Source organism: Hippopotamus amphibius, chromosome 9, assembly GCF_030028045.1.
Source record: "Hippopotamus amphibius kiboko isolate mHipAmp2 chromosome 9, mHipAmp2.hap2, whole genome shotgun sequence".
Classification (NCBI taxonomy): domain Eukaryota; kingdom Metazoa; phylum Chordata; class Mammalia; order Artiodactyla; family Hippopotamidae; genus Hippopotamus; species Hippopotamus amphibius.
Genome location: NC_080194.1, coordinates 42,608,394 through 42,630,772, shown reverse-complemented (window position 1 = coordinate 42,630,772; position 22,379 = coordinate 42,608,394). Strand labels below are relative to the sequence as shown.

Below are 22,379 nucleotides of genomic sequence, written 5' to 3'. Positions count from 1 at the left end.
CCAGAAAGTGAGCATGTGAGAGAGGTTTTGATCTATGAAGGAAGAGTTCCAGATCCGATGAGGAGGATGAGAGAGAAAGAGGGTGGAGCCCAAGATGTATTCATCTATTCAACCAGCATTTTTTGAGGGTCTCTGAGGCGCCAGGCACTGTGCTGAGTGCTGGGAATTCGGCCCCACCAGGAACAGCTTTGGGTGCCTGGAGGTGGGGACCCAGGGGGTGGAAGCGTTCTGGGAAGTTGCTGTGGGACATCTAGGTCAAATGTCTAGAAGGCCTTGGGCTACAAAGGATGGGTATGGAAAGCGTTGATTCCCTTGGAGACCAGATGAGGAAAGCATTGGCTCATGGAAGGGGTGAGGGTGTCTAGAGTGGATGAGGTGCTCCATAGGAGGTTGCAGAGGGAGGTGAGGCCGAAGCCAGTGCCAGGCAGTGCCAGGCGCTCCTGGTGCCCCCAGCCCTCTCCCTGCTCCAGGGGTCCTTTGTGGGATCTGTAGCTGAGCAAGGCTGCATCCTTTCAGCCCCATCTCCCCGCCCCCCCCCCCCCCCCCCCCCCCGCCTTCATTTCACAGAGATTGGTTAAGTGCTCACTGTGTGCCAGGCTTTGTTCCCGGCAGAGGCGAGACCCTAAAGCAGGCTGTCAACGTTCCTGCTTTTGGGCAGCTTACCTTCTGATGGGGAGAGGCAGAAAATGCATACACAAGCTAGTAGAAGTATAAGGTAATCAAAAGTGCTAGGTAGAGAATGTGTTTGCCAAAAGCCCTCTCTGAGGAGGTGACAGGTCAGCTGAGATCTGAGTGTCAGGAGGGGGCTAACGCTGGGGAGATGGGGGAAGAGAGTCCAGGCAGAAGAACAGTGAGTGCAAAGACCCTGAGGCAGGAATGAGCATGGATGGTTAGAAGAGAGGAGAATTTGAGCGGTATGGGGGGAAGGGGAGGGGGAGAGGCCTGAGATGAGGAGAAGAAGCAGGTAAAGAATTCTGATCCAGTTCTGGCGAGCCATTGGAGATTCGGAAAGCAGGGGTTTGAAGTAAGAGGTTTGCATTTTAAAGAGATCCCTCTGGCTGGGCTGTGTGGAGAGTGGCCTGCATGGGGGCCAAGCATGGCTGTAGGGAGCCAGCTGGGCGACTACTGCAGGAGCCCAGGTGACAATTACAGGGCTCAGTTTTGGGGTGCCCTGGGCAGGAGTGTGTGGCTGGATTCTGGAGCTGTGAGGGAGATGGAGCTGCAGGCTTGGCCCCTGGGTCCTGCCCATGGCCTCTCCCTGTCTGCCCCCATGGGCGCTGAGGGTGGGGTGCGGTGGGCGAGGGGAGTGCTCGTGTAAGGGAGAGGGCCCAGATGACCCTGTGTCTGGCCCTCTGTCTACAGGGGAGCACCGTGGCCTGGGCGCTGGTGTCTCCAAGGTGCGGAGCCTGAAGATGGACAGGAAGGTGTGGACGGAAACACTCATCGAGGTGGGGAGCCCGCTATATTTGGGGTCTGCCCCTCTCGGCTGCTGCCTGTGTCTCCCAACCCTGTCTCAGCGACCCCAGGACCCTGGAGCTAGAAGAGGCTTTCGGGATCATCTAGTGGGTGGGGTTTTGGAAAAGCCAATTTTTGGCAAAGTCAGCAAACTGGCCAGTGAGCTAAGAATGTTTTTATAATTTTAAAGGTTTGCTAAAAAAAAAAAAAAAAGAAAAAGAATATGCCCCAGAGACTGTATATCCTGCAAAGCCTAAAATATTTATTTCATTTTCTTTCTACTCACGTGCGCCAGTGGGTATAAGTATGTCCACCTGGGGGGCACGCACACACGTACACGTGTGCCTGTGCACTTGGGGCTGCCAGGCACTGGTATGTGTGGTAGCTACAGGGGAGAACCTGCAACAGGAGGCTGGCCCAGGGCCCGACCACACATGGCCTTCCTGACAGCCCCAGCCGAGCTGCAGACTGCAGAGCAGCCTGGGTGTCACATCCCCTGTGAGTTAGGTTAGACTCCCCAGTTTGCAGAGGAGGACATAGAGGCCCGGGGAGAGAAAATGACTTGCCCAGAGTCACAGAGTGAGTCAGTGGCAGCTGGGCCTGGTTTCCGCTTTGTTCTCCACTCTGACCCCAGCACCCCACGCAGGACCTGACACACAGGCAAGGTGGGAGGCCCAGGAAATGGCTATGGAATGAGTGACCAGCAGAATGAAGAAATGAACAAACTAGTCCCCTGAATGCCATACCCCTGCGCACAGTCTGCCCTCACCCCTGTTCCTCTGAGCCCGCAGAGGAATGTCAGGGGCAGGAGATGTGTCCGGAATCCCTGTCCACCCAACTGGCTGATGGGTTAGCTGCACCCTCCCCTCCCCAGCTGTGATAGTTTCAGGAATGCAGAGTTCCAGATGTGGGACTGGGTGGGGAAATAGCAAGGCCCCCAACCAGGCACCAGGCCTGGGGCCTCCCCCTGTCAGACTATCTGCCTCTTGTCCTGGGAACTGGGCTCAGGCCCAGGGTTGGTGGCGGAGCACCCATGGCCACCAGCAGGCCAGCCTGCCCCTCGGCCCCCCTGATGGGAAAGTGGGCAGGTGGCCTGGCTCCTCCAGCCGCTCACCTAACAGCCTCAAAACCAAGATCTTGCTGGGCGTGGGCCCTCCCGCTGTAGGCTGCCTTTCTAACCTCTTGGCCACACCCACAGCTCTTCTTACAGCTGGGCAATGCTGCTGGGAACCACTTCTGGGCAGCCAACGTGCCCCCCAGTGAGGCCCTGCAGCCCAGCAGCAGCCCTCGTGCCCGGCGGTACCACCTCGAGGCCAAATACCGCGAGGGCAAATACCGGCGCTACCACCCGCTCTTTGGCAACCAGGAGGAACTGGATAAGGTCAGGGCACTGGGCCCGTGAGGCCCCCTGAAACCACCCCCTTTGTTCATGCCCCCCACATTCTTCACTCTGTCTCAGCCCGTCTCTTCCACTAGCTCAGAGTGATGCGTGGTCCTGTAGCGAAACCGAGGCCCAGAGGGCAGAAGGACCCTGCCTAAGCCACAGGGACGGTTGGGACAAGGCAGGGAGGAGGCAGGCCTGACCCTTGGGCCGAGGCCGCGTCCCAGCATCTGTCTGCCTCCCTCCCCTCCTGATTCCTCTGTCTCCGCACCCCATCCTGCTCCTTCTGAATCCTGCCAAAAGGAGTGAACTTGATGGGGATGCTATTTCCTGTCAGGCTCATGAAAAACAGCTGGCTGCTCCGACCCACCCCCATCCACACCCCACTCAAGACGAGGCCCCTCATGGGCCCCTGGCCCCGACGGGCTGGGAGCCAAGCCCTGTCCCTGGTCTGGCTTGGCCTGAGTGGGAGGTAGCCTGCTCTGAGGCAGGAGGATGCCACTTGTGACCTCCGGTCAACCTTCAGCCCTTCCCCCAAGCAGCCCCACCCAGTCAGGCTCCGTCCAGCTAGAAGCCCAGGGGGATCCAGGCCTCCACCTCTCAGGAACCCAGGCGTCCAGCCCTCAGCCCGGCCCAGTCTAGCCCGCCAGCCAGGAGGGGCGGCAGCTCCCATTGGTTGGGAGGGATGGGCAGGCGGTGAGGAATTCAGATGTGGGAGGAATGAGCTACAAAGCAGCCCCCTCTGCCCTTCTGCAAGGCAGAGGGAACTTGAGATCCTCTAGAGAACAGGCCTGGTGGCTGACAGAGTCTCGGGGCGCTGTCAGCAGGGTGAGGCCCGGGCTGCTAGGACCCCCGGCCTCTGTGGGGATGCCCCTGCCCCCCCAGCCCCCTTACTCCCCTTGGCCTTTCTTTTCCTCCTCCTGTCTTTCTTTCTCCCTTTTCCCTCTTTCACCCTGAGGGCGGGCCCCTGACCTGGGTGACTCCTTCCTCTTCCTCCCTCCCCCCCACCCCACACATCTGTCCTGCTTGCCCCTCACTCCAGCTCAGGCTGACCCTCCCCCCTCCCCCGCCCTCCTCCCAGGCCCTGTGTGCCGCAGTCACAACCTCAGACCTGGCTGAGACCCAGGCACTCCTGGGCTGTGGGGCTGGGGTCAACTGCTTCTCAGGAGACCCTGAGGCCCCCACGCCCCTGGCTCTTGCTGAGCAGGCAGGACAGACACTGCAGATGGAATTCCTTCGAAACAACCGGACCACAGGTGAGTGGCTGGTGGGACCATCCTCCTCATGGGATGGGGCCTCCCTGCTGCCAAGGTCGGGCCCTTTGGAGGGGATGCCAGTCGTTAGGTGCCAGGGGCTGGGTATCAACCTGTGAGGTTTGACTTACATACCACTCGAGCTGTAATTGCAACTCCACTAGGGGCCCTGGCACAGCCGTGTGTGTGACGTTTAAGTGTGTTTCGGGTTTGCACGTCAGTGTACATTTGTGCCCCTGGCTTCCCCTTCATATGCGTGTTCGTTTGTCTCTCCCTTTGTATCTCTGTCTCTGCATCTCTCTTTGTGTGTTTGTGGGTCTCTCCCTGACCCGCAGCGTGGGACCTCGGGGTGGCGTCTGTGTGCTCTGAGCTGCTGTGACTCTGCTTCCTTGCACCTGGGGGTGTCGAGGGCGTTGGGGTTTGTGCATGTGCAGAGCATGTCTGTGCTGCTGTGTGGGGGAGGTGCTGCATTTCCCCTTCCATGGGGACTCGCCGCAGCAGCCGTGTCCGCCGTTCTGTCTGGGTGCGGCTCTGGGGCAGACGGGTTGGGTCCCCGTTGGCTCCCACTCTCCGGGTAGCTGAGGAGGGGGTGGTGGGTGACCGCCACTGGTCATGGCCCAGCACTGGCCTCTGGGGCCACATTCCAAGACCGAGGGTGGAGATCAGTGGCCGAGACTCTGGGCTCAGGGCCACGGGTGGGTGGGGTGTGCTGGGCTGGAGAGATCCCAGGTGTCCCGGAAGGCATAGACCACCCAGCTGGCTTGGGCTTTGGGTCCGCTGGGAGCCAGGCTGCTCCCTTAGGCTTTGCCTTGTCTGAGACAGGCTCCCTCTGGGGATTGTTAGTGAGTTTGCTCGAGAGCCCCTCATGCTAGTGTGCTGGCCCTGTGCCTGCAAGAGGAAGAGCCGGGCTGGGGAGTCAGGGAAGCTCCCTGGAAGGAGAGGTACCGGAGCCAGGCCTTGTGAGTGGGATGGAATTTGCACAAGTGGGGAAAGCTGGAGGGTGGCTTAGACAGAATCCTGAATGTGGCAGTAAGAGCCCAAGGGTGCTAGTCAGGGAAGGGTGCTGGGGAGCAGGGGCTGGTGACTCAGCCCAGGTGGGGGTGAGGGGACACCCTTGGATGGCGAGCATGAACAGCCACTCTTTCCCCGCCTTCCCAAAAGAGGTACCTCGGCTGGATTCAGTGAGGCTCCTGGAAAAGCACTACTCAGTTGTCCTGCCAACTGTGAGTCACAGCGGCTTCCTCTACAAGACTGCTTCCGCCGGGAAGCTGCTGCAGGACCGCCGGGCCCGGGAAGGTGGGTGCTGGGCTGGACCCCGCCCTGGCCATGGCATTCTGGCATGGAGGCAGGGCCAGAGAAACCAGAGCTGGCCAGGCTGGGGGACCCTTGAGGGCGCCAAGTGCACTCTGGTAGCGTCACCCTGCAAGCCTTCCTGGGTGTGATCTCGGGTGCACTGTAGGTGCTCAATAAATGGGCTGATCGGGGTGGGAGTGGAGCATGGCTCTGCAGAGCAAGTCACTGCCAGAGTTTCCTTTAGATCAAATAAGACTTCACTGAGTCTTTATTGAGCCCCTACTAGGTGTGGGCCCTGTGCTGGGCGTCTGGTATTTGAAGCATGTGGATACTGGAAGTTTGAGGACTAAGCTTAAAGGTCTGTCTGTCTCTCACCTCAGCCTTCCATTTGCTCCCAACTCTGAGTAAAACCCACAGTCCTTATTACCACATCCCACAAGGACCTGCACATCAGCCACTCCACCCCATTACCTCTCTGACTCCTCTTCCCTCACTCACTCTGCTCCAGCTTTACTGGCCTCCTTGCTGTTTCTCAAACATACACATTCACTCTCACCAGACCCTTTGCACTTGCTGTTCCCTCTGCCCAAAATGCTTTTCCCTAAATATCCGCATGGTTAGTCCCTCACTTCAAACAGGTCTCTGTTTAAATGTCACTCCTCGAAGACGTCATTCCCGACCACTTAATCCAAAATAGCAAGGCCTTTTTACCCTACTTTCACACTGCTTATCTGACATTAATCTGTTTATTTATGGGTCTGTTTACTGATTCTCTGGAACGTAAGCTGCTTTTGGCCCCCAGCGTAGCCCCCAGCACCGAGAACAGTGTCTCGCGCACGGTGGGCCCTTGCACGTGTCTGCGGGATGAGGAGTGACTGAGGCAGGGCTGGCGCTCCTGAGAGGAAGCCCAGCCTCGGAGCCAGGCTCTGGGACACACTGCCCTCAGAGGGCAAACGTCACGTCCTCGTAGCCGGGATGAGGGACGGTGTCTGCTGTGTGAGCATTGTGGAGGCCATTGCTCACAGCACCCCTCAGCACCCCCAGATGAAGCCTTCCAACCCCCAGACATACTTCTTTGCAATTCTGCTGCTTACTGCCTCGCTGTCCCCGGGGCACTGTCCCTAGTCTACCTCCCTCTGCCTGGTAACGTCATTTGTGTAACTGCCTGAGTCATCCGTTTTTTGCTCTGGGTGCCGGGAAGCTCTGAGCCCTGTGATGCTCCACGCTGTGAACTAAATGAGCCTGCATGGCCTTGACAATCTGTTCTTTCTCCTACTTTCCTGGTCCAGATTCCCATTTCTGTTCCTTTATTGGAACTTGTCCGTCTCCTCAGAGCCAGTATAGGAGGAAGCAGAGTATAGAGCAATGGGTCCTGCTGGCAAAGAAGGGTGGGGCATGAGGGGTAGTATTGTGTGGACGTCTTCTTGGGGCATTTGGGCTGGCCTTGAAGGATGGAGGGTGTGGGTGAAGGGAACAGAGCGAGCAGAAGCAAGCGAGTGTGGGGGGTGTGTCCAGGAGTGGTCAGAGAGGTGGCTGGAGAGGTGGGCAGGGGCAGGCCCAGCAGGTCCAGGGGAGAGGTGTGGGCTGGGCTGGGTTGGTGGGGCCACAGGGAGGAGGATGGATCTGGGGGAAGCTTGTAAGTTAGAATGGAGAGGACATGGGTCAGGTGGGAGTGGGGGCCCAGGGAGGATGCAGAGGTCGCGTTCAGGTGAAGGTGGAGCGTTCCCTCATGGTTCCCCTGCCCAACTTCTCCCCAGAGTTCAGCCGACGGTGGTGTGTGCTTAGCGACGGGGTCCTGAGCTACTATGAGAATGAGCGGACAGTGACCCCCAACGGGGAGATTCGGGCCAGCGAAATTGTGTGTCTGGCAGTGCCTGCTCCCGACACCCATGGGTGAGCTCTCCCGGGCAGAATCACAGGCTATTGTTGATGTAAAGCCCAACCCTCCATTGGGAAGACAGGGAAACAGGCCCAGAGAGGGGCAGGACCTCCCCAGGGTCACACGGCAAGCTGGGGTTAAACTAGGTCTCCTGAGGCCCTGGCCTAAGACTTTCCCCCCACCTCGTAGGGGCCAGGGGAGGGGTAGTCTCGAAGGCAGTGTGGCTGGGTAGGGGCGGGGGGCAGTGCTGGGTGGAGGGGGCCTGAATCCTGGCCTGTGTATCTACAGTTTTGAGCACACCTTCGAGGTGTACACAGAAGGAGAGCGGCTGTACCTATTTGGGCTGGAGAGCGCAGAGCTGGCTCGTGAGTGGGTCAAGTGCATTGCTAAGGTGGGCCTGGGTTAGTAGGCGGGTGTGGGGGGAGTCTGTCAGGGTCCAGGATAGGACCTCCTGGCCAATCCCATGTATCTCAGCTTCCCCACCTCACAGATCAGGGGCTGGAGCGAGGGCAGCAGACACAGGGCCAAGGGCCTGATGTAATCTGCAGCCCTCTGGTGGTGCAGGAGGTCAGGAGACCAATATCAACTATGTGGAAGAAGGGCTGTGGGCCTTGCACTCCCTCGGTGCTCAATACATGTTTAATAATGAATGGGACTTCCTTGGTGGCACAGTGGTTAAGAATCCCCCTGCTAATGCAGGGGACACAGGTTCAAGCCCTGGTCCGGAAAGATCCCACATGGCATGGAGCGGCTAGGCCCGTGTGCCACAACTACTGAGCCCGAGCATCTAGAGGCCGTGCTCTGCAATGAGAGGCCACTGCGGTGAGAGGCCCGTGTACCACAGCAGAGAGTGGCTCCCGCTTACAACTGGAGAAAGCCCGCATGCAGCAGCGAAGACCCAACACAGCCAATCAATCAATCAATTAATAAAAGAAATAATGAATGACATTCAGAGCCATCCTAGGATGGGCAGTGCTGCCTCGGGGCGGGGGGGGGGGTGGGTGGGAAGCGAGCGCCTTGCCCTGGAGGAAGGAGGCAGGGAGGCTGCAGAGGAGAGCTCTGCCCTGGGGCTAGAATCAGGTGCCCTCTGGCTCCCCTGTGCTGTGAGAGCCTGTGACTCACATTCTCTTGTTCACTCATCAGTCATCTGTGAGCTTCGTGATGGTCAGTCCTCAGAGCCCCCGGGACCCAGATGAACCAGTCTTGGTCCCAGTGGCTCCCATGCTGGTAGGGGAGACCGATGGGTTCCAAACAGCAAAAACTGTACTTGGTGCTGCAGCAGAGGGCAAGAATGCCTTGGTGCCATGCGGCCCTGAGAAGGGACATCGCTAATGGTGTCTGGGAAGGTGTTCCCCAGGAAGGCATATCTGCGCTGGGATGAAGTGGGGCATGATACCCAGATTAGTTCACTGCGCTGGGCTCTGCCCTGGGCGAGAGAGAGGAGACACTGGGTGGAAGACAAGTGCATGCCCACAAGCCCGAGAGGTGGGGTATCCAGGGTGGGCAGTGCTGCTGGCTGATGCCATCTCCCCTTGCCCTGGCCTCCCCACCAGGCGTTTGTGCCTCCCCTGGCTGAGGGTCTACTGGCCCGGGATTTTGAGAGGCTTGGGCGCCTCCCCTACAAGGCTGGCCTGAGCCTACAGCGGGCCCAGGAGGGCTGGTTCTCCCTCACTGGCTCCGAGCTCCACGCTGTCTTCCCAGAGGGGCCCTGTGAGGAGCCGCTGCAGCTTCGGAAACTACAGGAGCTCTGTGCGTACACCCGGACCCGGGCCCCCGTCTTCGGGGCACCCTATCGTGGGCTCCCAGGTCCCAGCCCCTTTCCGGAAGTCTGCCCTCTGTTCTAGCCTGGCCAGAGGAGCCAGCCTGCCCTGTCATGTCCCCTTCTGTCCTCGGTGTGCATCTGAGCCACCCCGTGGGGTGGCGGGTGGGTCCCAGGGGTGTGTCGTCCCAGAGAGCCTCAGGAGGGAGCAGGTTGGGGACCATATACGATGCCTGGGCCTCACCTCAGCTGGCCCCCTCCACAGCCGTCCAAGGGGACAGCGAGAACCAGGTGCTGGTGCTGGTGGAGCGACGGAGGTGAGCTCTGGCCTCCCTGAGGGGCTCTGAGGAGCCCGGGCCGACGGACAGGCCTGGGAGGGGTGGGACAGGGGTAGGTCCCCAAATAACTGACTCCCTGGCCCAGGACGCTGTACATCCAGGGGGAGCGGCGGCTGGACTTCACGGGCTGGCTGGGGGCCATCCAGAAAGCAGCAGCCAGCTCAGGGGACACGCTGTCGGAGCAGCAGCTCGGAGAGTCGGATATTCCCGTGATTGTGTACCGCTGTGTGGACTACATCACCCAGTGCGGTGAGCCCCGCCCCCACGGCACAGGCCCCGCCCCGCCCCGCCCCTAGAGACTTATCTCCTGCCCCTCGACCAGTGCCCCTGGCCCCAGAGTTTTGGCTTCGCCCCAGCTCAGCTCCGCCCCTCTCCAGGCCTGACGTCGGAGGGCATCTACCGAAAGTGTGGGCAGACGTCAAAGACGCAGCGGCTGCTGGAGAGCCTGCGGCTGGACGCTCGCTCTGTGCGCCTCAAGGAGGGCGAGCAGCACGTGGATGACGTCTCCTCGGCGCTCAAGCGCTTCCTGCGAGATCTGCCCGATGGGCTCTTCACTCGAGTCCAGCGCCTAGCCTGGCTAGAGGCGTCAGGTGGGCCCTGCAGCCCGTGCCCAGCCTGAGACCCAGTCCAGTGCTGCTGACTTGTACACTGTGATCCCAGTTTTCCCTCCCCTCCCCATCATGCACTTGGTCTAGGACATTCCCCGGTGGTGGGCTCCAGCCTCTCTCCCTCCTTCCTTCTCATTCCCATTGTCCCTCTACACAGAGCCAAGGTCCCTTGGAGTTGGAAAATTCTCTGTCTTTGCTGCATGGCTGGCCTGATTTGACTTGGAGGGGGGCAGGGAGTGCTGTCACCTAGAACGAGAGGCAGACCAGCCAGAGGGGTGGGACGGGGGAGGTAGTTACAGGGGGTTCCTGACCGGATCCATCTCCCCTACCCAGAGATTGAGGATGAGGCGGAGAAGGTCTCCAGGTACCGAGAGCTACTGGTGCGTCTGCCCCCAGTCAACCGGGCCACAGTGAAGGCCCTCATCAGCCACTTGTACTGGTGAGAAGTGGCACTACCGGGGGGATGGGGCAGAAAAGACTCTTCTACTCCCAGCCTGGCTGACTGTTCTCCCCTGGGAACCACGTGGGCCTGGGAACTGAGTGTTGCCTTATGATGTGCCCTGGTCTTGGACACTTTGTCTCCCAGCTTACTTTCTGCAGGGTGGAGAATAGAGGACGTTTCAGCTAGCAGACAGATCTGTTTCCCAGTCCTACTTCTCCCCAGGACTCAAAGACTGTCCCCTCTTCCCTTAACTAGTGGTCCTCTCTGCCTGGGACCTTCCCTGGCCTCACTCCAGGGGCCATTCATGAGCTTGTCGGGAATTGGGAAGGTGAGGTGGGAAAGTTCCGGGCTGACTCCTCAAGGCTTCCATCCTTCCCTGTCCAGTGTCCAGTGCTTCTCAGACACAAACCAGATGAACACGCACAACCTGGCTATTGTGTTTGGGCCCACGCTCTTCCAGACAGATGGGCAGGACTACAAGGCCGGCCGTGTGGTGGAAGACCTCATCAGTCACTATGTGGTGGTGTTTAGTGTGCGTCCCTAGCCAGTGGGCAGAGGAGGGCAGCACTCAGCCTCCTGGGCGGCAGTGACCATCTGTCCCTGTCCCTCCCCCCTTCCCAGGTGGATGAGGAGGAGCTGAGGAAGCAGCGGGAGGAGATCACTGCCATTGTGAAGATGCGTGTGGCTGGCACTGCCAGTGGGACCCAGGTGAAGGACAGGGCCTGGGGTGGGGGGCTCAGGTCAGACTCCTGCACCTGCTCCCCAGGCCTCCAGCTGAACCTTGTCTCCCCACAGCATGCTGGTGACTTCATCTGCACCGTGTACCTGGAGGAGAAGAAGGCGGAGGCAGAGCAACATATCAAGGTGGGCGCCGGGGACCTAGAAGCCAAAGGGCCAGGAGAGTCAGGCTGGTCTGGGCACAGGCCCAGATGACCAGGGGAGCATGTCTTCCGTCCTAAGGGGAGCCCCAGTTTGGGACCTGTATCTGGCTGGTGCCAGGGCCTGTCTCTTTCCCTTCTCCCCACCCAGCTCATCAGGACCACTCAGAGACACTGCCTAGATTCTAGGACTCCAGAGGACCCCGAGAGGGGTGGGCTTGGCCCCTGGATCACACAGCAAGGTTGTGGCAGCACGGGGGTCGGGGGTGGGGAGGCTGATCTCCTCCTCCTTCTGGGTCCCTGCAGATACCAGCATCCATGACAGCTGAGGAGCTCACCCTGGAGATCTTGGATCGCAGGAATGTAGGCATCAGGGAGAAGGACTACTGGACCTGCTTTGAGGTCAATGAGAGGGAGGAGGCAGGTGGGTGACCACCAGGATTGGTGCAGGAAATGGGGTGGCCCCAGTCTGTCTTCCCCTACCCAGCAGTGGGGTGACGGTGGTGGTAAAGGGGGTTTTGGATGATGGATGCTGATATCATGCTGTGATCTTGGTGGTGGTGGTGGTGGTGTGCTGGTGGGGGTTGCCGGTGATGTGGCTGATGGGAGGGACCTGAAGGGGTAGCTGGTGTTGGCTGTGGCGCTTCCTCAGGTGTCAGTGAGAACGGTGTTGCTTGCAAAGGTGGAGATGCTGAACTTGATAATGGGATTGTAAGTGACAGCATTGGTGGGGAAGGGGGTAGTGGTGGTGGCGGTGTTGTGAAGGGGCCATGGTAGTGAAGGGGGGTGATGACGGCATCTTAGAGTGAAAGTCTCAGCGGCAGTGGAGGATGAGGGCATAGCTGTTCATTTTTTTTACTGTGATTTGTTGAGTGCCAGGCACTGGGCAGGGGAGCCAGACCCACAGTCCTTACCCTCACGGGGGTTAACCTGGTATGGAATAGAGACACTAATCTTGTAAACACACAGCTACAGCTGTGTTAACTGCTGTGAAGGAAAGGGCCACGATGCCACTGGAGCTTATAATAAGGTCTCTGGCTTTGGAGTCCCTGGGCTAGGAGGTTAAGGAAGAGTAGGGGTTACTTGGTGAAGAAGAGGGGAAAGTATTTCCAGGCAGTGAAAATAGCATGGGCAAAGGCCCTGTGGTGGCCAGGAACACATCCTTTCAAGGAGCTTGAGATAAGGGCAGTAAGGGGTTGTGGCATGGGGCTGGAGATAGAGGCGGAGGCCGCCCTCAGGGCCTGACAGCAATGCAAGGCCATTGAAGGGTTAGTGGTTGGGAGCTTGAAATGATTGCTCCTTACTGCTGGGTAGAGAGGCGTGGGGAGAGGGGATGAGAGCACACGGCAGAGGCTGCTTCAGAGGCCACAGCATTGGTCAAAGAAGATGGTATCGTGGGCCAGGTTGGCTGCAAGGAGATGGACAGAAGCAGAGAGATTCGTCACATGGAGGCTGAGAGGGAGGAGGATTTGTTTCTGGCTTGGGTGGCCTGGTGGGTGGTGCTGTTTTCCCTGATGAGGACACAGGAGGAAGATCACCGGCTTGGTTTCGTTTTGTTTTGTTTTTAATACGTTTGTTTGTTTGTTTTTATTTATTGGCTGTGTTTTTGTTTTTATTTATTGGCTGTGTTTCGTTGCTGCGTGCGGGCTTTCTGTAGTTGCGGACAGCGGGGGCTACTCTTCATTGCAGTGTGTGGGCTTCTCACTGCCGTGGCTTCTCTTGTTGCGGAGCACGGGTTCTAGGCACGCAGGCTTCAGTAGTTGTGGCGCATGGGCTCACTAGTTGTGTCTTGTGGGCTCTAGAGTGCAGGCTCAGTAGTTGTGGTACTCGGGCTTAGTTGCTCCGTGGCATGTGGGATCTTCCTGGACCATGGCTCTAACCCGTGTCCCCTACATTGGCAGGTGGATTCTTAACCACTGTGCCACCAGGGAAGCCCCACTGGCTTGGTTTTGAACATGTTGGGTTGGAGCAGGTTTAACTCCGGACAGATGTGTTGGGTGTGGGGGATGGTCAGGGGCAGCGATGTGGCGCTAGGAGGTGGAGGGAGTGGACAGTGCCTTTGGGCACACAGGTGATGTGTGTCCGTGGGCCAGCGCTCAGTGCTGTCAGGCCACGTGGCCTGCTGATGGTGTGCCCTCTCCCCAGAGCGTCCCCTGCACTTTGCGGAGAAGGTGCTGCCCATCCTGCATGGGCTGGGCACAGACAGCTACCTGGTGGTGAAGAAGCATCAGTCCATGGAGGCCATGCTGCTGTACCTGGGTAGGTGGTGTCCCTGTTCGGGTGGTGCCTGCAGGGCTGGGCAGGCTGGTGGTGGGTCCCTCCATCCAGAGCTGGGGCGAGATCTGGTGGTGCCAGGCAGGAGCAGCTCAGGTGGAGGATGCCAAGCGGCAGGCCTCTTTGGAGGCTGGGGCAGGATGGGGCAGTTTCCTTCATCCTGGGACCCTGTCCTGGGTGTCTGTGTCTGTGGGCAGGGGGCTGGTGCAGCCCGTGCCCACTCCACTCCTCCCCCAGCCAGCCACGTGGGTGAAACCAAGCATGGCATGATGAAGTTCCGCGAGGACCGCAGCCTCCTGGGCCTGGGCCTGCCCTCAGGCGGCTTCCACGATCGCTACTTCATCCTCAACAGCAGCTGCCTGCGGCTCTACAAGGAGGTCCGGGTACGTGACCCTGCTGGCGCCTGCACCCCAGTGTGCTCAGAAACGCCCGTGCACACGCGTCCCCCTGGGCCTGACGATGGGAGCATCCCCATCGCGGTGTGCTGGGATGGCACGGCAGTAGCGGGCAGCTGTGGGCTCTCAGACAGCCTCCTGCTGTGGCGCTGGGTGGTCACTCAGCCTTGCCCTGGAGCCCGGCTAGGCCCCCGTACCTGGGTGTCATCACGTCAGGCATGTGCTGTCTTACCTGTGCCTGGTCATGGCACCCACGAGAACGTGCTGCGTTGATGACAGCCCCGAGTTGTGGCCTGTGCGCGCCTTGTCACTTCATCGGCCACACCCCCTCCCGGCCCACTGCGTTCCCATGCTATCCACATGCTGGGTGTCCTCCCAGACTAGACGCCATCTCCGTCCTAGCACTGCCCTCGCCTCCCTGACATCTTTTGCACATACAAGCCACATCTCGCCATGCACCACTACACACACTGTCCTAGCTCTGGACCTGGGCCTCCTTCTTCCGTAACCCTGATCCTCTATCAAACAGAGCCAGAGGCCATGGAGCGGGGCCCCTGAGACCGTGAGTAGCTGTGGGTCAATTGCTAGCTGCCTTACACCACCTGGGGGCCAAGTCAGCCTGATGGGAGCATGGGGACACAGCCAGAGCTCCTGGCCGTCTCAAGGCATGGTTTCCCGGCCTCCACCCTGGGGCTTGTGGCCTAGGCTCCTGCTAACCCTAACCCTAACCCTGTCCGAGAGTCCTTCCCACAAGGTAAGGTCAGTGTGATGGTCTAGAATTTTCCCAAGGACTCAGTGTGGAGGCTGTGGAGCCAGTTAAGGGAAGCCCCTAGGTTTGAATTAGAGCTCTGATCGTCACCTCCTGCCTCCCCTGCAACCACCCTCTTTCCAACCCTGGAGAGAGTTCCAGGGCTATTAGAATGCCCTTGCTACTTTCCTGATTCTAAAACGCAAGAGCAGGACTACAGAGGCTTGTGGTATATTCCTCACCTGTAGTGGCCTCCCTAGCCTTTGTTTGCACACCCTGGGAGAGGGCAGTTCATCTTCTCCTGCCTTGGTGCTGCCCTATCCCTGGAGTGATATTGAGTACCGTTGCTCAGGTTTAGCTGAGATCTGCTTCCCATGATTCCCCTGTGGATCCCAGCTGTGCCTTGGGTGTCACAGAGTGTAGATGCTCTGCAGAGACAGGCAACAGAAACATGTTTCCAAGCCCAGGGGTCCAGCCTGAGCTCCTACCAGTGTCTCCTGCCCTTTCTGCCCCTTGCATCTCCTGAGGATATCTGGACAGGCCTGGCTGCCATGGAGGGAGCACAGCAGATAGAGCAGGACCCTCACCTCCCTCTCTTTGCACATTAGACCTCTGTTAATGCAGCCTGGGCTCCTGCGGACCCTTGTGGGGAATGCCTCCTCTTCTCTCCTTTGTCTCCCTCTGTGATCACATCCTTACTTCTGGGCCCATCCACCCCTCCAGTCAGTCCCCTTTGGTTCTGGATGCTATTTCCCTGGCCCCCTCCGTCTAGGGGTGCTTAGCGCCTTGGAGTAGAACAAGACCATAGATATGGGCAGGGAGGAGGGAGAGTGGCTGAGGCATCTGGAAGAGCAGCTGCTGATCCCTTGAGATGAAGGAGTGGAGGTTGGAGAGCTAGGAAGAGGAAGCAGATGTCAAACCAGGCTTAGTGCCCGGCCTTTCACATACTTGAACATGTAATCTCACTACTGTCCTGAGTGGAGAGGTATTGCCCCTATTTACAGGTGAGAAAGCAGGCTTCAGGTGGCTTGCCCAAAGCCACCTCTAGGTGGTAGACAGGGACTGGAACCCAGATTTGTTAGCCTCAGAGCTCCAGGTTTTTATTCCTTGGAGTATAGGAATCAAGGCCTCAGCAGTGAGCGCTGGTCAGTGCAGGGCTAGGTGGGGCCCCCCCAGTGGCCCGGCACCTGGTCTCACAGGAGCCCTGGGAAGGTGTGTTTTGGCTACTGGGGTATTGGTGATTCTGGTCTTTGCTGGTTTACGGGGCAACAGGAAAGAAGATTTGAAATTGGGACAGTCTCTGGCAGTTCAGGATATATGAACATCCAAGCCTCATGCTGGGGTCTCCCATTGTTTTTTGTTTTTGTTTTTTGAAATTTATTTATTTATTTATTTATTTATTTATTTATTTAATTGGCTGTGCTGTGTCCTTTTTGCTGCGCGCGGGCTTTCCCCAGTTGTGGTGAGTGGGGGCTACTCTTTACTGTGGTGCGCAGGCTCCTCATTACCATGGCTTCTCTTGTTGCAGAGCACGGGCTCTAGGTGCGTGGGCTTCAGTAGTTGCAGCACACGGGCTCAACAGCTGTGGCTCACGGGCTCTAAAGCGCAGGCTCAATAGTTGTGGTGCACAGGCCTAGCTGCTCCGTGGCATGTGGGATCCTCCTGGAGCAGGGATTGAACCCATGTTCCCTGCGTTGGCAGGCGGATTCCCAACCACTGCGCCACCTAGGAAGCCCCTCCCATTATTAAAGACCCTGAGGGCACCTGGGAAGGGCACATTCTAGAAAGATCTTGGTTCCAGCAGAGGTCTTAAAGCATCAAGGGGTGAACTTCATTCCCTGCCGGTGACCTTATACCTTGGAGATGCTGAAAACATGAGCTGTTTGATCAGAAACGAAGATTACATATATGAGGAGAGAACAAGAAGACAGCTATATGTAACCAAGGAGAGAGGCCTCAGGAAAAAATAAAACTTGCCAACATCTTAATCTTGACTTCTGAAACTATGAAAAAATAAATTTCTCTTGGAGCCAAAGGCAAAAAAAAAAAAAAAAAAGGAAATGAAGATTACATTGACTGATGCTCCCTTTGCCCCCCAGCGTGCCCCTCAGCCTTCCTGTCTTGGCCGTGCTCATGTCACACGCCTCCCTATATGCCACGTGTACCAGCACCTGAGGAAGTAGAGCCCTGAGGGTGGTTTTTTCCTGATTCTTAAGGAGCCACAGCCTGGCTTGACCATCTCCATTTCCTCAGTCCTCTCCACACCCTGCCCACAGTCCCCCCACCCCCCTGGCTGGCTCCGCCCACTCTGGATTCACTTTACCCCTTGCTTTTAGTTCTTCTCCCCTCACAGCCACAGCCCGAGACTCCAAGCCCGCTGCCTGCTTTTCATTCTCTCAGCCTGATTGCTTCTGTACCTACGGCTCAGTTTCCCCCACATCCTTTCTCCTGTCATGCACAGAACTGGGTGTTTTCCATGCCTGCAGCCTAACTTCTTTTACGGCCTCTGTCTCAGTCTTTCCGTTCCCACTGCCTGGTTTGTTCCAGCCTCAGTCTGATTTCTTCAGTGCTCTCAGCCTTGTATCTTCCCTGCTTGCGTGTCAGCTTCTTGTATTTTCCTCACACCTTGTTTCTCCCGTGTCCGCAGCCTGATCTCCTTACCTCTGCCCGGTTTCCTCCCTGCCTGTAGCCCTGATCCTCCTGTGCCCGCAGCTCAGCTTGTTCCGGGCCCTCTTGGGCTCGTGGCTGTTGTCCTGCTATATGCAGGAGAAGTGGGGCTCCTCCATCAGTGGCTTGGTCATTAGGAGGACTGGGGGTGAAAGCAGGGTGAAGGTTCCTAATAAGCCCCTCTTAAACCACACCCCCTGTGACAGCACCTGCGTCTCCACTGATCGCGACACAGCCCATCCTACTGCAGCCTCACAGGGAGGTCCACGAATTCCCGAAACTCTCCGTCGCCCTGGCCGTCCCCTACTCCCCTCTGAGGAGCCATGCCTGGAGGTGGCTGGGAGCAATGGTGGGGAACAGTAGAGGTGGCTCAATCTTTGGCCCCCAGTTTTGGTTGTAAGTGAGTCCCCCTCCCCTGCCATCCACCCTGGTGTCCCTGCTGGCTCCAGGGGTGTCAGTGGGGGCAGGGCTTTGAGCAAGTGGCTCCCAGAGCAGGAGGAGGGCTCATTAGCTTGACTCCAACCAGCTTCTTCACTGGAGGTCATTGCTCCCATTCCCCTGCCTCCGAGCCAACTTGCTCCTTCCGAGCCCAGACCTGTATGCAGAGGCGGGGACCAGAGGTGAGCATGTCAGTGATCTGGTGCCCCTCCCCAGTACATTGGTCTGCTGCTTCCTGACCTAGACCATCGGGAAGTTCTTCCTGTGGTCTACCGAACGGCCATTCTGCTTCAGCTTGAGTCAGTAGCCTTCACTTCGTGGGACCAAAGAGCCAATAACTGCTCACCCCACAAGCGTTCTGTTCACACAGTCAACCCTGGAGCCTCCGCGGGGCAGGGAAGGGTGAAGAATGAATAACCTCAGACAAACAGACACAAGCAGCCAGCCGAGGCACTCAGCTCTCACACGCTCGTTCAGTTTGGTGCCACAGGGTGACGTGCAGTGTGCAGGCTTGTCCCTCTGCAGATGATCTGGACCAGCTCATGCTATTGATACAAGTCAGTTCTCAATTTGCGGAGCAGTAGGCAGGGACTGGGAATCAACGGCTGTGGACATCCAGCTGCCTCGGGGACTGAGGGTTGACTGTCTGATGCTGCTGCCGGGAGAGAAGCCTGGGGGCTCCTTTGGGCTGTGTGTGATTGTGAGCAGGGAGGGCTTTGTCAGGAAGGCTTCCTGGAGGAGGGCCCCTGGGCTGGGATGTAGAGGGGCTGGGGAGAGGGAGGCACCCAGCTGTGAGATCTGCCCCAGTGCCCACCCTGACTGACTGAAGTGCCTGCTCCCTCTGCCCTCCCCCATCCAGAGTCACCGACCTGAGAAGGAGTGGCCCATCAGGAGTCTCAAAGTCTACCTGGGGGTGAAGAAGAAACTCCGGCCGCCCACCTGGTAAGCTGGTGGGTCCGCAGCTAGGGCCTGTGGGGCTTAGAACTGATGGAGGAAGCACAGCTGAGGGCTGTGAACTTGACAGGGGTTGGTTGAGTAGTTCTGAAGGTGTGGTCCCCAGACCAGCAGCAACAGCATCACCTGCAAGCACGTTAGAAACCGAAGTTCTTGGGTACCGCCCCAGACCAGCTGTATCATGGATTCTGGGGGTGGGGCCAGCAGTCTGTGCTGTCGCAAGCCATCTCGGGAACTCTGATTGCTTGATCATGTTAAAGAAACACTGGCCTGGTTGAAATCCAGTTAGTCACGGACTAACTCTGGGACTTTTCTGTGCCTCACTTCCCACATCTGTAGAATGGAGAAAATAACGGCACGCCTATTCCAAAGGGTGTGTGTATGTTTTTTTTCCTTCTTTTTTCATGGAAGTACTGTGATATGGTTGTATGTTTTAACAGTTGAAAAGTGATGCATAGCCACTGTTATCGTTATTAACTGCAGTCACTAGACTTAGGTTTCTGGCGTTCTCCTTTTACCCCCTGGCTGTGCCTGCTTGTCTCTAGGAGACAGGACTGGGGGGTGGGGGAGCCAAGGCCCTGGGAGGCTGGCTGGGGCTTTGAGAGAAAGAGGCAGCTGCTGGGATGTGCTGTGCTTGCAGAAGGCCCTGAACTCTGCCCCCAGTCCTGGCCCAGGCCTCTGGGCTCTGTTCTGGGCTCTCACCTCGGCTGTGAGGCCTCTCTGGGCTATCAAGTGACCCCACCTGCCCCTTCTCTGCAGCTGGGGCTTCACGGTGGTGCACGAGACGGAGAAACACGAGAAGCAGCAGTGGTGAGCGAGGGCCCCAGGCCGGGGAGAGATGGTGGCATGTCCCCCTTGGTTGGGTCCCCTCCCAGTCCAGATCTGCCCTGCCCCCGAGCTCTGGGCAGGGGGGCAGGGTAGGGTGTCCCTACTCAGCCGGGCCCTGGCTGTGTCCAGACCTGTGCCCCACCCTGCAGGTACCTGTGCTGTGAGACGCAGATGGAGCTCCGGGAGTGGTTCGCCACTTTCCTCTTCGTGCAGGTACCAGGCGCGGGGTGTGGGGTGGGGTCCCGGGAGGCCTCCGTTACAGAGAATGGGTATGATTGCTTCTTCACTGGTCAGGTCACTGATTGCTTCAGAATTTTCAGTTACTTTTAATCCACTTGTTTGTCCGTTCTCTTGTAAACCCTTCCTGGTATCTGCTCTGGTCCAGCCCTGAACCAGGCATGCCGGAGACAGAGGGTGTAGACCCCTGCCCTCTGGCGCTCACTCCCCACGTGGAGAGGAAAACAGAGCCAGAAGGGGCCTGTTAGAGCCCAGTGCTGTGGTGACAGAGGGAAGCCAGGGACCCTACCTCATGGAGGTGGTGGGTGGGGTGAGGAAGGCAGCAGGGAGAGGGTATTGTGGAAGCTGAAGCTTTGGGGATGAGGGAGCGTTCACCACGCAAAGGCGGGGCAGGGCGGCTTCTAGGCAGAGGGGAACAGTTTGCACACAGGCATGGCAGGATTGTCCGACAGGGTGTAAAGGAGAAGCCAGGCTTGCTAGAAGTTGGCACTGGAAAGGAAGTTGGGAGTAAAATCTCAGTCTTGAAGGCCATGCCAAGGCAGCTGAACCTGACCTTGGCAGTTTTAAGGGAGAGTTTTAAGCAAGAGTGGTGTGAAGGGTGGAGTCTGAGAGGGTTCACTCTGGGTGCGGCGTGCAGGGGAGGATAGACTGAAGGGCTGAGCCTGGAGGTGAGGAGGCCAGTGAGGGGGCTGCTGCAGCGGGCCAGGTGCGGACAGGCTGGGGAGGACTGAAGCCAGAGCAGCGCTGGAGGGGTGGGCTGGACTTAAACCAGGGTTTTTAAATGAGAGCTCAGAATTGTTTGGGGAGAAGGGAGACAAAACTCTCCCAGGGCCCTGGGCTGAGCTCTTTTAGCCCTGAGCTTCCTGGTAGTCAAAGTCTATAAGGAAACAGCGGATTCTAGAGTTTTCTTGGTTCCTGGTGAAAGGAAGTAGATATGTTAGCCTTTAGCGCTGTTTTCCTGGCGCTGCATTCTTGGAGCGGTTTGTTTGTGGACCTGGAAAGGAGGGTTGTTGAGTAACATATCCCCGGCTGGGTTTTGCCGGGGATACTGTCATGTTCTCCTAACAGCTGCTTCTCGTATTGGCTTGGGTCAGAGCTGAGGGTTTCACCTCAGAGCGTAGCTGGAGGCGTTTCTGGGAAGGGTGGGTAGATCCAGAGCTGGGAGTCTGGGCCAGCGGAAGCCGAGCCCGGGTCCCAACACCCTGCCCTCCCCCGCTGCCCAGCACGACGGCCTGGTGTGGCCCTCGGAGCCCTCGCGCGTGTCCCGGCCAGTGCCTGAGGTCCGGCTGGGCAGCGTGTCGCTGATTCCCCTGCGCGGCAGTGAGAACGAGATGCGCCGGAGCGTGGCCGCCTTTACTGCGGACCCCCTTTCCGTGAGTGGCTTTCCATCCCTGTGGGCAGGCGGCTGGGGACCTGGCTGGAGCCCGCCTTCCACCTGACTCGCCTGTGCCGCTCCTCTCGGAGGGCCCTCTGGCCCCGTCCCTCCGTCCTCAGTGGGAGTCCTGACTGGCCCCTTGGGTTCACCTGGTTCGTGGGACCCCCCTCTCTGCTGGTCCCTGCTCCCTGTGAGTCTTCACAATGTGCTCATGGAATCTGGGCTTCTGTGCCTTCCCACAGCTCCTCCGAAACGTCTGAGCGCAGGTGGGACTCTGCCTCTGCAGCCTTGAAGCCTTCCTGGGGCAGACACCCTCATGCCCTGCGTGCCTGGTGTGAGCCAGCAGGGGACCGCGTGAGGAAGCCGTGCCCCCACACCCCGCATCCTGACTGCAGCCTGGGGTGCCCCGGCCAGGACGTGGGGGGCAGGCAGCAGGGTCTGCCTGAGGAGGAATCCCTTACCTGCTCTGTCCAGGTGCTCGGCCCGCCTGGCCTGCTCCCCCCGCCGGGTCACCCACGCTGAGCTTGAGGGGTCGGAGAGATGAGCATCTGTCGGGAGCTCTGGAGGACGGCCATCCTTTCAGAGGCTCAAGGCCCTGGGGCCCCCGCTGGAAGGGAGCGCACCCCTTTGCCACAAACTCCAGAACCGCCCAACGTGGATGCTCTAAAAGAACACTCAGCCAGGGTGGGGAGGGAGCGCTTGGGTACATGTATACAGGGCCAAGACGTGGACTTGGGGGACTTCAGCTCCCCTTCTGGACTGGGCTTACTGGGAGGGCCCAGGCTGCCCAGTGCCCCTTCCCCACTTTGGGGACCTTTTGATAATATAAATATATTGGTATATTTTATCCCCTGGTGCTGAGGTCTGTGATTGGTTGGGGGTTTTGGGTGTCCCAGGGTGAGAGGGGACAGGAGGTCAGGAGGTCCAGAGGTGAGTGCCTTGTGCCCTGAAGCTGGGGACCTGGCCCTGCGCCCTCCACGCCCTCAGCTGTTCAGACACTCTCCCCCTGCCCCCTCAAGAGCCCCGGCCTGGCTCCATGCCATCCTCATTGTACTCCTGTGCAGCCAGGGTGGGGACTGCTGGTCCCGACTCTGGTCAGGACAGACCCCGGCTGGACTGAGTTCCTCTCCCTGCTGCAGTCTGATTCTGAGCCAGAGGCTGGGTGTGTGGCATATGT

The 22,379-nt window shown here is 58.5% G+C and overlaps 1 protein-coding gene across 7 annotated transcripts in view; it reads left to right on the top strand.

Moving 5' to 3' along the window:
* The window catches only part of ARAP1 (ArfGAP with RhoGAP domain, ankyrin repeat and PH domain 1), an 88,420-nt gene extending 66,371 nt beyond the window's left edge, over positions 1 to 22,049 (top strand). For 6 of the 7 annotated variants that reach the window (XM_057748025.1, XM_057748026.1, XM_057748027.1 and 3 more), the window contains 23 exons: positions 1,363 to 1,448; positions 2,654 to 2,836; positions 3,918 to 4,092; positions 5,251 to 5,385; positions 7,140 to 7,275; positions 7,550 to 7,652; positions 8,815 to 9,010; positions 9,286 to 9,337; positions 9,444 to 9,607; positions 9,736 to 9,948; positions 10,300 to 10,405; positions 10,793 to 10,940; positions 11,030 to 11,116; positions 11,204 to 11,272; positions 11,593 to 11,710; positions 13,432 to 13,545; positions 13,798 to 13,943; positions 14,485 to 14,517; positions 18,668 to 18,750; positions 19,522 to 19,572; positions 19,740 to 19,803; positions 21,051 to 21,200; positions 21,445 to 22,049. In XM_057748025.1, the coding sequence (XP_057604008.1) occupies positions 1,363 to 1,448; positions 2,654 to 2,836; positions 3,918 to 4,092; positions 5,251 to 5,385; positions 7,140 to 7,275; positions 7,550 to 7,652; positions 8,815 to 9,010; positions 9,286 to 9,337; positions 9,444 to 9,607; positions 9,736 to 9,948; positions 10,300 to 10,405; positions 10,793 to 10,940; positions 11,030 to 11,116; positions 11,204 to 11,272; positions 11,593 to 11,710; positions 13,432 to 13,545; positions 13,798 to 13,943; positions 14,485 to 14,517; positions 18,668 to 18,750; positions 19,522 to 19,572; positions 19,740 to 19,803; positions 21,051 to 21,200; positions 21,445 to 21,462 (2,630 nt within the window). In that variant the 3' untranslated portion in view covers positions 21,463 to 22,049. The remainder of the gene's footprint in view (positions 1 to 1,362; positions 1,449 to 2,653; positions 2,837 to 3,917; positions 4,093 to 5,250; positions 5,386 to 7,139; positions 7,276 to 7,549; positions 7,653 to 8,814; positions 9,011 to 9,285; positions 9,338 to 9,443; positions 9,608 to 9,735; positions 9,949 to 10,299; positions 10,406 to 10,792; positions 10,941 to 11,029; positions 11,117 to 11,203; positions 11,273 to 11,592; positions 11,711 to 13,431; positions 13,546 to 13,797; positions 13,944 to 14,484; positions 14,518 to 18,667; positions 18,751 to 19,521; positions 19,573 to 19,739; positions 19,804 to 21,050; positions 21,201 to 21,444) is intronic. The other variant, XM_057748028.1, reaches the window with a different exon arrangement.
* The last annotated feature ends 330 nt before the right edge of the window (positions 22,050 to 22,379 follow it).